Consider the following 12550-nt stretch of genomic DNA (forward strand, 5'->3'; position numbering starts at 1 on the left):
GGAAGATAAATTTAGAAGAATAAAAGGGTATATGAAGTTTGTTCCAATGTCATGTTTTTCTTGCACAAGTAGCATTATACCAAGGAACACAAAGGGGTGGGGAGGAGAATTTTGCAGGAAAAATCTTTTTTTGCACAAGACCCTTCTGAGCTAACATTTTCTTCCACAGAAATTATTGGAAAATCTTTATACTGGTACACAAAATCCCGCAGATGAAATCATAAGTCTGCATATTATAATTAGGGCTGTTGCCAATTAAATAATTTTAGTGGATTAATCACCTACATTTTAACTGATAAAGAAATTGGATGTACATTAATTTGCAAACTATGTTAAAAAACATAGGTCCGTTCTTGAATTTTGAAGGCATTGTAAAATAATTAATAAGTTATCATTCATTTTTAGAAGTAAATGCAATCTTAAGACTTCTTTTGTCCCTTCTCTATGTTGCAGTAAACAAGAGGAAGGACGTGTGCCCTGAACTTACAGTCCTAACAATTAAATTTGCCATCATTGATGAATGAATTTTGATTGATTGATCTGGTGATTAACTGTTATTGTTCTATTTCCTCAAATACTTTAAAAAAGCAAACAAACCATGCATAATATAGACATGATGACAATAAAGAAAACAGTAAGGAAGAATCACGAGTGATAAAAGTAAAGCAATCCCAGTCTGTACAAAACATTGCCCATAGCAGAAGGAAGAGTAGTATATTTTAGAGTAGTGCTTACTTTCTCGTAATACTTGATTTCATATTCTGTGATGACTCCGTTGGGATGCTCAGGTTCCTGCCAGGAGAGCTCCACACTCCTCTGCAACACTTTCTCTTTCATTACGCCGCTAACTTGCGAGGGAGCTGTTTGGAGGAGACATGTCAATAAACAATAAGCAAATGCGATGGAAGTCTCCAATCAAGTGTCACCACTGATCAGTCCCCTGCTGCGTTGCTGTCATTAAGGTAAGAGAAAGCACCTTTCCATAGTTCACAATTCAGACGCTAAGGAATATTCAAGCAGAGCCTTATTACTGCTCATAAACCATAATAGAAATCTAAATTAAAGTGTAAACAGCAAAAGACAGCATTGTTCAAGTTAGTGCAAGGCAGCAATTGATGGGATCAGAATGACAATTAAGCAAATGAATTCTAATTAAACCGGGAAAATATGCTTCCAGATTAATCTCCAGTGGTAAACTACTAGACCATATATTTGTTACAAACGTTTCGACACTTGTAAGACAAATGAACAAATAAGGAGGCAAAGATGAGGTCATACTTCAGACCCACATTGTGTGCAATTCCAGCTCCAGTCCCATCATATTCTTCCAATAATGCATGCAGTTTGAAAGCAAAGAGCATGCATCACTGCTTTAGTTGCAGATCTGGTAGCATTTTTCTTTTGAGAAGCTTGCTTGCTTGAATAATCATTTTTAAAATGAGGCAAGTTTATTTAACAGTCATTAAGAAGACATTTATCTAGACTAGGGGACACACTAACCCACTGTCATTGTCAGCATCTCTGTGACAAGATGATGCTTGAAGAGAGACTCCTGAATTTTCAGCTGGACACTGGGAAGAGGGTGCGCCATTACAATGTCAATGTGAACTCATTCACCAAAACACTGATGCATGGTTAACACCTGCTGTGCTTTCTCTTTCTCCAGCAGATTAACATAAACATTACCTGACAATGGAAGGTGCCCTGTCAATGCTATCATTATAGCAAATTTCTTAAGTCTGTCACATAGATTTAGAAATTGTACTCAGTTTATCAAATTAGTTTTAATAGATGAAACTAAAATTGAATATGCTAAAAATACTTTTGAAGAGAGAAAAATATTGTGTTTATATGGGGGGGGTGTACTAAACCACAATATTTGATTTGGACCCTGCTTTGAAGACTGCCTAATTCGGCTTGGGACCTGCTTTGGAAAAATCATGCTTTGTAATCTTTTCAATTCACTGTTCAGAATATTTTTTTTAAAGGCTGTAACTTTCTTTTTTATGGAAGAAGATGGAATTTGCTCCTCCATAATGGATAAAGCATGTCAAATTACAGGCCGTTATGTCCGCCATTTGTATGTGTGTTGCACATCATTAAAGTTTGCTGTGTGCTTTTTAAAAAATAAATGTCTATATAGAAGCATAATTTGATGAAATTTAATGCCTTTCTGAGGGGATGGATCCTACCAAATTTCTGAAGGAGGCCTCCAGTGGGTTTCCCCAATGGTTGCTCTTACAGTTTGGGGGCACTTAAAAGGAAAAGAGAAGAAAAATCCCTTAGCCTACATCAAACTTCCTCAACCTCGGAGACTACAATTCCCATCATCCCTGACCACTGGGTCTTGCTAGCTAGGGATCATAGGAGTTGTAGGCCAAAAACATCTGGAGGGCTGAGGTTGAGGAAGCCTGGCTTACATAGTAGGTCCCCCCTCTCCATTAGTCTGAAAATAAGTGATATGGGAAATTAGACAAATAGATCCAGAGCTTTTGTGCTAGGCATCTATATTGTGGGGGTGGGGATGGTCAGGTAGGGTGGAGGATCAACTAAAATGGATTCATGTTTCTCCCTATGGTTTTGTTTGTGAGCACTGATCGAATGGTATTAAGGAAGTTACTCTTAGGTGGTACTGCACAGAGCAAGCAAAGTATTTTGATTTGAGGAGAAGGCTGGAGTGGGCACAGGAAAGTTAGATCTTGTGAATCCATACTTTCTTCACCTCGAATCCTCCATAGTCACCTGCTCAAGCTGTTTCGACATTTTGGGGGAGTGGAACATGGAAGCCTGAAACGAAGAGGGAGAGTTCTTACTCTGCTCCATGTATCTCTTGCCCTTCCTTTCTGATTTCTCTAACTCTGCCTCTTTCTTGAGTAAGAGCAACTGGTGCTCCCTGTGCAAGAGCATAAGTGGGCTGCTGGTGTGTAGTGCCCTGGAATTTTCTGCTTGCCCAGCTTCCACTTGCAATAGCTAGGATCCACTGGAAACTCAATGCTGCACTGTTCCTGCCTGTAACCATGAAGCTGTACTTGAGCTTGGTGAAGGGGGGGGGGAATGGCCAGTGCATCAGCCATCATGGTTTGCGGCCAGCACCTTGAACATGCCTCATGGTCAGACAAATAATGGACTGCTAACAACAGGGGTATGACTTTTAGCAATGATGCTAAAAGACCAAATGTGTATCGTGTGATGCTTTGCTGCTTTCAGCAGTGAATGCTAGCAGGAAGAGGAAGAGCAGTAATAACAATGGCTGAATAAGGCAGACTACAGCTATAAAAATCACTTGGAACAAAGCTACGGGTATGAAACGCACGCACAAATGAACATTCAAATCAATTAACAACGTAAGACAAAGAATAGCTAAATAACAAAACTTGAGACAAACAGACTGAATTTAAGTCAAAGTTCCTTCTACAGTTGTTCTGACTTTGCGTGGACAGGCGGAGTCCCCAGATCCCGAGTGGTCCCCCCCGTCATGTGGAATAACGACTCTAGACAACGTGCTATGGGATTAAATTGGCCACAACTTTATTAAATTTCAAATGTGGGTAGACCTTGGCTCAGGCATTGGGCGTTCTCCCTCCCTAGTCCCCAGCCGGGGACCTAGGGAGCATCAGGGTTATCCAGTGTGTGTGTGGGGGGGGGATGGGCCGGCTCTGGAGAACATATGTTCAAGCAGAGATAGCCGCCCCCATTACGCTGCCGCAGGGGAGAGCAATGACGACCTTTCGGCGTACGGCCAAAGCCTCCCTTCAAAAACCCCTTTAATGGGGAACCCTGGTATCGCCGCCGCAAAGAGGAAGATGGGCTAAAGGATTCCGCCCAAGGCCTGATACCGCCAAAGTTGTGACGTTTTGCTACGGGAAAGGCGAAACCTGCCAATGCAGGGAAATTCCTTTCCGGCCCTTTAACAGCGACCTTATCATAGCAGCGCCCGCATACCTGTGGAGACAGGTTAACCTGCAAAACCTATGAAGAAAAGTTAACCTGCAAAAGAAGACATTAACTGAGGGTGGGTAGGGTGGGAGAAGCTCTGGAGCCAAGTGAGGATTACCAATTAAGATCCACCCTCTATTGTGTGGGCAGGTAATCCCTCCCCCTACCTGGCCTGGTTTCCCTGGCAACGCTTCCCCCAGGTGGGATTGGACAACTCACTGGGGTAGGCGGGGACCTCCAGGTATCCCACCTGAGGGAAGGCAAAGCCTATGCTGATGGGGCCACTCCAGATCCAGGGCTGCACGCGTCCACGCAAAGTGCGCCCCCCGTTTTAAGTGGGGAGCGGTAATTAATAAGAACAACCAAGCAATACAAGATTCAAACAGAAACAACAGCAAGATTCAATAGAAAAGGAATATTATTTGAATTAGAATTTGATTAGTATTTGTACAATTTGAAAGGGAAGGGTACATAAAGGAAGGCATTCTGAGTTGGACTTAAGCAAAATAAAAGACTCTTCAGCTACTCCAACAGAACTCTCTCTCTGAATAACTCTTGAGAGACTGAACTTGCAAAGGATCAAGAAACATGTGAGGCTAAGGCTATTTATTTACTTCGGTTTGGCCCTGGTAAACTCACCCAGGGCCGTCTTAACCCAGGAATGCAAGGGGTGCAGGGCACCTGGGCGCCAAATTCTGGGGGACGCCATGCATCTGCAGCTGAAGCCGCCTAAGCTCTTAACTATCTACCTGTTATGAAATAATAAATAATTTTGATCAAGCTAGAAAAACAAAATACATATATACCTAGGTATTATCAAAATGTGTATCTGTTGTTTCACTAAAGGACTTTCAACTTTTTGTGCTCATTTACCAAAGATGTGCTGCGCCAGCGGCGACACTTGTCATTCACAACAGCGCCTTTCACGCAAAATTAACTCTTACATCAAAATATTATCTTATGTATTGTATTGAGATGCTATGCAGCAGAAGGGTCAGCAGCACCTTTGACATGACTGATGTTTCTCCTAAGTAGGTACCTAAACAATACCTATAAGTTTAAGTGTGGTGGTGTTGTATACTTAAGTATAAGTGTATTGTAAATGAATGAGCAAATAAATAAGTTAGTTTCTTTTTCCTCCCTTCTTTCGTAAACAAGAGATAAGGCGTAAGCATGGTGTCTGACATGAGCATAATAAAAGTTAATTTGGGGGCTAAACTAAATTTGGGGGTGCTGGGTGGGTCTTTGCACCCCAGCGGTGCATATGCTAAAGACGGCCCTGAACTCACCCACTCGGATTACAAGGTAGACCAGTCACTCATAACGAACCTCTCCTTCTTCCCCCCATTCTTAAACTTCCAATTTCCCCCCTTTTATTTGCTTCATCACCAGCTGATGATTCTTTCAAATAAAAATAAATAAATAAATCCTGGTATCAGCCATGGCAGGCTCTCTGGAGCCCTTTGACCGTAACATTTTCCACAACGTATTGGGTGCTACCACCAAGTCTGACCATAGGAACCTTTTTCCTCAGGAGTTATGTGCCAATTCCAGGCTGGAACAAGTATTATCCCCTGGTCCTGTATTCATAATCATTAGCTGGAATTTAGAAGTCACTGGTCTGAAAGCTACCCTACCCATTGCTGTTGTTTTCTTCTTGAAAAAGACAGCAAAATATGTACAAGACACATACTTACAATCTGACCTGACTTTTCATCTTCTCACCCAGTATTTTGTGTATTGCTGTGACAATACAGGCTGAAATCGCAAAGGAAATTCCCGCTTGGCTGGTTTCTCCACTCAACAAATGAAATAATTTAATCCATCTGGCAAAGGGAAGCTTGGAGGATTACACTGTCCTTGGATGTGATTGCCAAACAACATGAGAAAACTTCACACTTCCTCCCTGGATTTGAATAGTTTAAATAGACTGTTTGATATTTGCCAGACTGCTTCAAAGGGATCAAAATATAATTCTTAACCTTCACATACAGGGTGGGGGCAGGAAATACCCATTATACCACTCTCCAACATATGCATGAAAAACTGAAAAATAGACTATGGTCTATGCATTGACTTATTAGCATATTACTGAAATTGAGGCTGGGTTTAGAATGCTTACCAGGCCTCTGAAATAAAAGGGATCTTATTCCCAGAAAGTATTCTTAGGATTGGAATGTATTCTAAACTGGTTGTGGTTCTCTAAGGTGTTAGGCAGAGATATTTTTCCATTCATTTCCATTAATTATTTTAACTTAAGATCCAATCAAAACCCTTCCCCAGGAAAACCATGTGTGCTCTAACAGAACTATGGCCACTCCACTTTTTTAATGACTCCAATCAAACAGAGAGCACTAAATGTATCAGTGGTAAAGGTAAAGGTAAAGGGACCACTGACCATTAGGTCCAGTCATGACCGACTCTAGGGTTGCGGCGCTCATCTCGCTTTATTGGCCGAGGGAGCTGGCGTACAGCTTCTGGGTCATGTGGCCAGCATGACTAAGCTGCTTCTGGCGAACCAGAGCAGCGCACGGAAACGCCGTTTACCTTCCTGCCAGAGCAGTACCTATTTATCTACTTGCACTTTGATGTGCTTTCAAACTGCTAGGTTGGCAGGAGCAGGGACAGAGCAACGGGAGCTCACCCTGTTGCGGGGATTCGAACTGCCAAACTTCTGATCGGCAAGTCCTAGGCTCTGTGGTTTAACCCACAGCGCCACCTGCGTCCCGCATTCTAAATTAACTTGGGAATGATTCATATTAATGTCAAAGAAACATTTAGTACATGGAGAAACTGATTATTTAAGTATCTTAGCCACAGCTAAATAGCCATAGAAAAATCTGTTGGATTTGCACTGATCAAAGCTCATTTTTCTATTTATTTGTTTTTATTGGAAGAGTTTCATGGATAACAAAGGTACATATAACATCTCTGGATTTCCCCCCGAACTTGTCACCCTTTTCACATCAAGCTTCAGGCAAAATCAGCAGTGTTTCCTAAGAAGGTAGGAAGATGTAGTAATTTTTTAAAGCCAGTCACCTCCCAAAATACTCATAAACATAGATGAGTAAACATGAATACACAGAAAAATAAATTTCTTGAAATTGAGCTTCGTTTTCTCTAAAATGTGTGGATTTTAAATATATATATATATATTAGCCCATCTTTCTTGTACTCACTGGGGCAGGAGGGAAGCAAAATAAAATGTATGAAGTGCTCAGAGCAACTCAAGAGTCCCATATTATTTCTCAGTACAAAATGAAGTATATGAAGTGAAGAGCCTTATGTGAAATGAAATGCTTTTCACTTTAATTTAACCCAAGTCCAGAATAAAACATACCAATGAAAGCAAGGAAATTGAAAAGAGAAGTGAGAGTTTATTTCCAATCTATCAGCAAGTGAAGAGAGCTGTTTCTGGCGCTAAAAGAAGTTTAATGTGAGCTTTTTTAAAAACTCTTTTTAAAGGCTTGAACAAAACAAAATTACTCATCCATTTTCTCCTATATCGCTTTGAGCTAAAACCTGTAAATTAATAACTTGCTTGCTGGGTGACATGGGCCAGTTGTTCTCTCTCACCCTGACCTGCCAGACACAGACTGTGTGAAAGTACAATGGAGGCAAGAGAGCTATGTACGTAGGCCATCTTGAGCTCTTTGTTGGGAAGATAGGACATGAACAAGCACAACAATGTATTTCCTGGCCCATCCTGTCAGTAAACTGAAGCAAAAATAATTCATTTACCCTAGTATGAAACTAGGAGCTTCTGCTCAAAATTTAAGAATCAATCCACAACAAAACAATGGCTATATTTACAACCAAGGATAAGGCATGGTGTAGTATTGAGCCTCCATGGACCTGTGGGAAGCATCAGGCTTCTGTGAGCCACCTTCATCTTTCCACACGGCTGGGATGAATGCTTATGCCAAGTTTAGCTGGCCTTTAAAGAATCCCAGTTTAGCAGTCCTGGTTTTTTTAATTAAAAAAATGATTAGTTAAACAAGCCAGATGTGTTACTCACGACTTCCAAGTTGGCTGATTTAGAAAGTAAACACTGTCCTTAATTTCAGAATTTTTAAATGTGAAACTAAACTTGACTTAAGTGTTCCTCCCGGTCATGGCAGAAGGGATGTAGCCCATGGAGGCTTATCAGCATAGTGCCCAACCATTCACTGAGAACCTTCCCTGTGATCTTGAACTTTTAAATCATGTATCATGTATTCCAGAATATCAAGCTCAAATATGTGAGCTTCTCTTATTTCAGAGTTGCCCAACTATACTATATTAATTTTAGACCACTGAGCATCCCCCAAGGAATCCTTTGTACAGTGGTACCTCGGGTTAAGTACTTAATTCATTCCGGAGGTCCATTATTAACCTGAAACTGTTCTTAACCTGAGGTACCACATTAGCTAATGGGGCCTTCCGCTGCCGCCGCCATGCGATTTCTGTTCTCATCCTGAAGCAAAGTTCTTAACCCGAGGTACTATTTCTGGGTTAGCGGAGTCTGTAACCTACAGCATCTGTAACCTGAAGCGTATGTAACCCGAGGCACCACTGTATTGTAGTATGGTGAGGTTCTGAGAATTAGCTTTTAGACATTTCTGGGTCTGCTCAGCTCCAAAGATCTCCTAGAGGAAATTTCTATTGTACAGATGGACACCAAGAGTACTATACTCTCTGCCTTGTCACCTAGAACTAGGAGGGCTGATCAGTGGAGCCTCAAGAAATTTCAGGAGTTCAGTGGAGCTTTAAACCTCCCATTAATAATAATAATAATAATAATAATAATAATAATAATAATAATTTATTATTTGTACCCCGCCCATCTGGCCGGACCTCCCCAGTCACCCTGGGCGGCCCCCAACAAAGATGAAAAATACACTAAAATGTCACATATTAAAAACTTCCCTGAACAGGGCTGCCTTCAGATGTCTTCTGAATGTCAGCTTTGACATCTGATGGGAGGGTGTTCCACAGGGCAAGCGCCACTACCAAGAAGGCCCTCTGCCTGGTTCCCTGTAACTTGGCCTCTCGCAGTGAGGGAACCGCCAGAAGGCCCTCGGAGCTGGACCTCAGTGTCTGTGCAGAATGATGGGGGAGGAGACGCTCCTTCAGATATACTGGACCGAGGCCGTTTAGGGCTTTAAAGGTCAGCACCAACACTTTGAATTGTGCTCGGAAACGTACTGGGAGCCAATGTAGGTCTTTCAAGACCAGTGTTATATGGTTATATGGCGGCCGCTCCCAGTCACCAGTCTAAGCTGCCGCATTCTGGATTAGTTGTAGTTTCCAGGTCACCTTCAAAGGCAGCCCCACGTAGAGCACATTGCAGTAGTCCAAGCAGGAGATAAACAGAGCATGCACCACTCTGGCGAGACAGTCTGCAGGCAGATAGGGTCTCAGCCTACGTACCAGATGGAGCTGGTAAACAGCTGCCCTGGATACAGATTTGACCTGTGCTTCCATGGACAGCTGTGAGTCGAAAATGACTCCCAGGCTGCACACCTGGTCCTTCAGGGGCACAGTTACCCCATACAGGACCAGGGAATCCTCCACACCTGCCCGCCTCCTGTCCCCCAAAAACAGTACTTCTGTCTTGTCAGGATTCAACCTCAATCTGTTAGCCGCCATCCATCCTCCAACCGCCTCCAGACACTCACACAGGACCTTCACCGCCTTTACTGGTTCTGATTTAAAAGAGAGGTAGAGCTGGGTATCATCCACATACTGATGAACACCCAGCCCAAACCTCCTGATGATCTCTCCCAGCGGCTGCATGTAAATGTTGTAAAGCATGGGGGAGAGGACAGAACCCTGAGGCACCCCACAAGTGAGAGCCCAGGGGTCTGAACACTCATCCCCCACCACCACTTTCTGAACACGGCCCAGGAGGAAGGAGCGGAACCACTGTATGACAGTGCCCCCAGCTCCCAGCCCCTCAAGACGGTCCAGAAGGATGTTATGGTTGATGGTATCAAACGCCGCTGAGAGATCCAGCAGAACTAGGAAACAGCTCTCACCTTTGTCCCTATCCCGCCGGAGATCATCAGCCAGTGCGACCAAGGCAGTTTCAGTCCCATGATGAGGCCTGAATCCTGACTGGAAGGGATCCAAATGGTCCGCTTCTTCCAGGTGTGCCTGGAGTTGTTCAGCAACCACTCTCTCAATCACCTTGCCCAAGAATGGAAGATTTGAGACTGGGCGATAATTGGCCATCGTGGCCGCATCTAAAGATGGTTTTTTAAGAAGCGGTTTAATAACTGCCTTCTTCTCAAAGAAACCAAGACATTTAATGCATGTCTTGGTTTCCTTGAGAAGGAACAGGGTATGAGCACCAGGTCTTGGCATTTTTTGCCCAAGCTGGAGAGGTGAAAGACTTCACATCCAGCTTCTGATTATGTAAGATGCTAGAAGGTTGAGCCAGAAAGTCAGGTTCCACCATAGATAGGTATAAACCTATTACACCTGTTGTTAATCCTGTTCCTGCAGTTCCAGGAGATGCGTTCATCTAGCTTATTGTTTTGCACTGCATCCTTATTGGCATTTTATGGAGCCCCATTGAATTGATGGTGAGCCACCAGTCTGATGTCTCTGGCAGAGTGCTGCATTTTGGAGCCATGGTAGGGTGCACCCATAGAGGGTGCAATTACATTGAAGGCAGTCTAAGACTGACCAAAGGGACTTGGGGGCTATTGTTTAGTTAGACAGTTGCCTATACCCCTGTCTTTGTCCAGTATCAGCCACTAAGGGATACTCGTAGACTCAGCCTGTGGGCGGTGACCCCTTCTTAATTCATGTGTATCAGTCTACTTACACAGTATCTTGTCTGTACTTCAGAGGGCCTTGTCATCAATCACCTCACCACCCGAACCTCATTGGTTTTGGTTAATTTGGTTGAATTATTCTGATTGGAAGATTCTATAGTTGTTATTTTTTTAAATAAATATCACCCGTTGCCATCTTTCTTGTCTCAAGTCTTCTTGGGTGTCTTGGCAGAAAGGCAACCTGTTCGTAGCTAAACACAGGGAGACTAAAGCATTAGGAGGCAAGACTACTTCAGGAACACTTGACTGCTCATTACAGATTTCTATCACTGTTTTATTTTTGGTGGCTGAAAGGCCCTTAAATTACCTGCTTTTCCTAGGGGAGCATTGGTAACTATAGCTGTTTGAATACATTTCCAAATCAAGTGAGGAGAAACACAAGGTTAGAACTGAACTGTTGTAAAATCTGGACCAAAAATGGCACTTGCTGTTTCCATTTCATTTGGTTAATTGGATCATTTTAGCATACACCTTGTTAACTGTGCATGTAAAAACTACTCAGGGTTGAATTTTATATATGCTAATTTCCCCTATTATATATTCTGTCATATTCATTTTGAGTTTCTGTTAAACACCTCTTTAAGTGGGAAGTAGGAATCAATTGTGTGCCATTATTTCAATTTCCAAGTTTGAGAGAAAACATTACCAAAAAAAAAAAAAAAAAAAAAGAAAAGAATAAAAGCATTATGCGTGAAAGTAATAGCTGTCATGGGCTGGATTGAGAAACATCAAAGAAGCGTTTCAGTTTAAAGAGTTGTAAATTTAAACAGGGAAAACAGGTAGAGAAAAACGGGACTCCACATCACCATCTGGCAGCACAATGTTATATCGCAGATACAATGCATATACTGTAAACTGTTTTTTCTTTACTAGTCTAGCTGAGTCTAGCTGAGTTACAGATGATGCCTATAGACATTTTCAGAACACCTCCATTTTTGTGTTACTGTTTATTTTTTGTGATCTCTCTGCCCTGCATCTTCCAAACCAGCTAACATATAGCTTTAATCAACAGTGAACTGAACTTGAATTGCAGAAGATGAACAATATTGACACGGATGGAATCTGCAGCTTCTGTGTCAGAATCATAAATGAATTCTGACCTGTTAAGCATAAACACAGAGATTCAGTAAACAAACTTATCAAGAGACAATTGTGTGCACCATATGTGAGCGTCCAATTTACATTTTGTACATTTCTTTAGCTGAGGTGCCTCAGAATTCAGTCTTTCCCATAGGAATGGAAGTTTCTAAGCACCCCTCACCCCCGCAACAGAGATACTTTCCCCTTTTGAGTTTACTCACTTAAGTTTTATCCTTTTTCTTTCACTATCCATCTTCCATGACAAGTGTCAATTATGGCCACAAGATTTATGGGATGGAAAGATAAAGCACAATTTACAAATCATTTCTTGGGGAAGCAGACAGGTGTAATGACAGAAACTGCTTTCTGTAATTGAATTTGTTGCTCCTATCTATTCAGTCACAGAAGGATGTCAACATCAAGGGTGTTAGGCATGTTGGTGGTGGGGGAAATGTTAATTTATGCCACAATTTTACTGGCCTTTTGGCAATGCCATCTGGTCTTAAACTTGTCTACCAGCATGGTCACAATTTGGTGCATTAAAATATTATTCTCAGTGCATAAAACCACAGCTTTTATAGGCTGCACACTGCAGTGATTAGCTTATTACAGAGAGAGGCCCAAGGGACACTTTAATACATTTCAGTCTCGTGAGAAAGTGTACTTAGTTATTTATTCTTGTCGGGTGAGCCTGAAATAAACTAGAGCTG

The 12550-nt window shown here is 42.1% G+C and overlaps 1 protein-coding gene across 3 annotated transcripts in view; it reads right to left on the bottom strand.

Moving 5' to 3' along the window:
- Window positions 1-12550, bottom strand: part of EPHA7 (EPH receptor A7) — a 169725-nt gene that overhangs the window by 35090 nt on the left and 122085 nt on the right. For all 3 annotated transcript variants that reach the window (XM_081856914.1, XM_081856913.1, XM_081856915.1), the window contains exon 6: window positions 736-860. In XM_081856914.1, coding sequence (XP_081713040.1) covers window positions 736-860 — 125 coding nt within the window. The remainder of the gene's footprint in view (window positions 1-735; window positions 861-12550) is intronic.

The sequence above is a fragment of the Podarcis erhardii genome, assembly GCF_964252035.2.
Source record: "Podarcis erhardii genome assembly, chromosome: 3".
Lineage (NCBI taxonomy): Eukaryota > Metazoa > Chordata > Lepidosauria > Squamata > Lacertidae > Podarcis > Podarcis erhardii.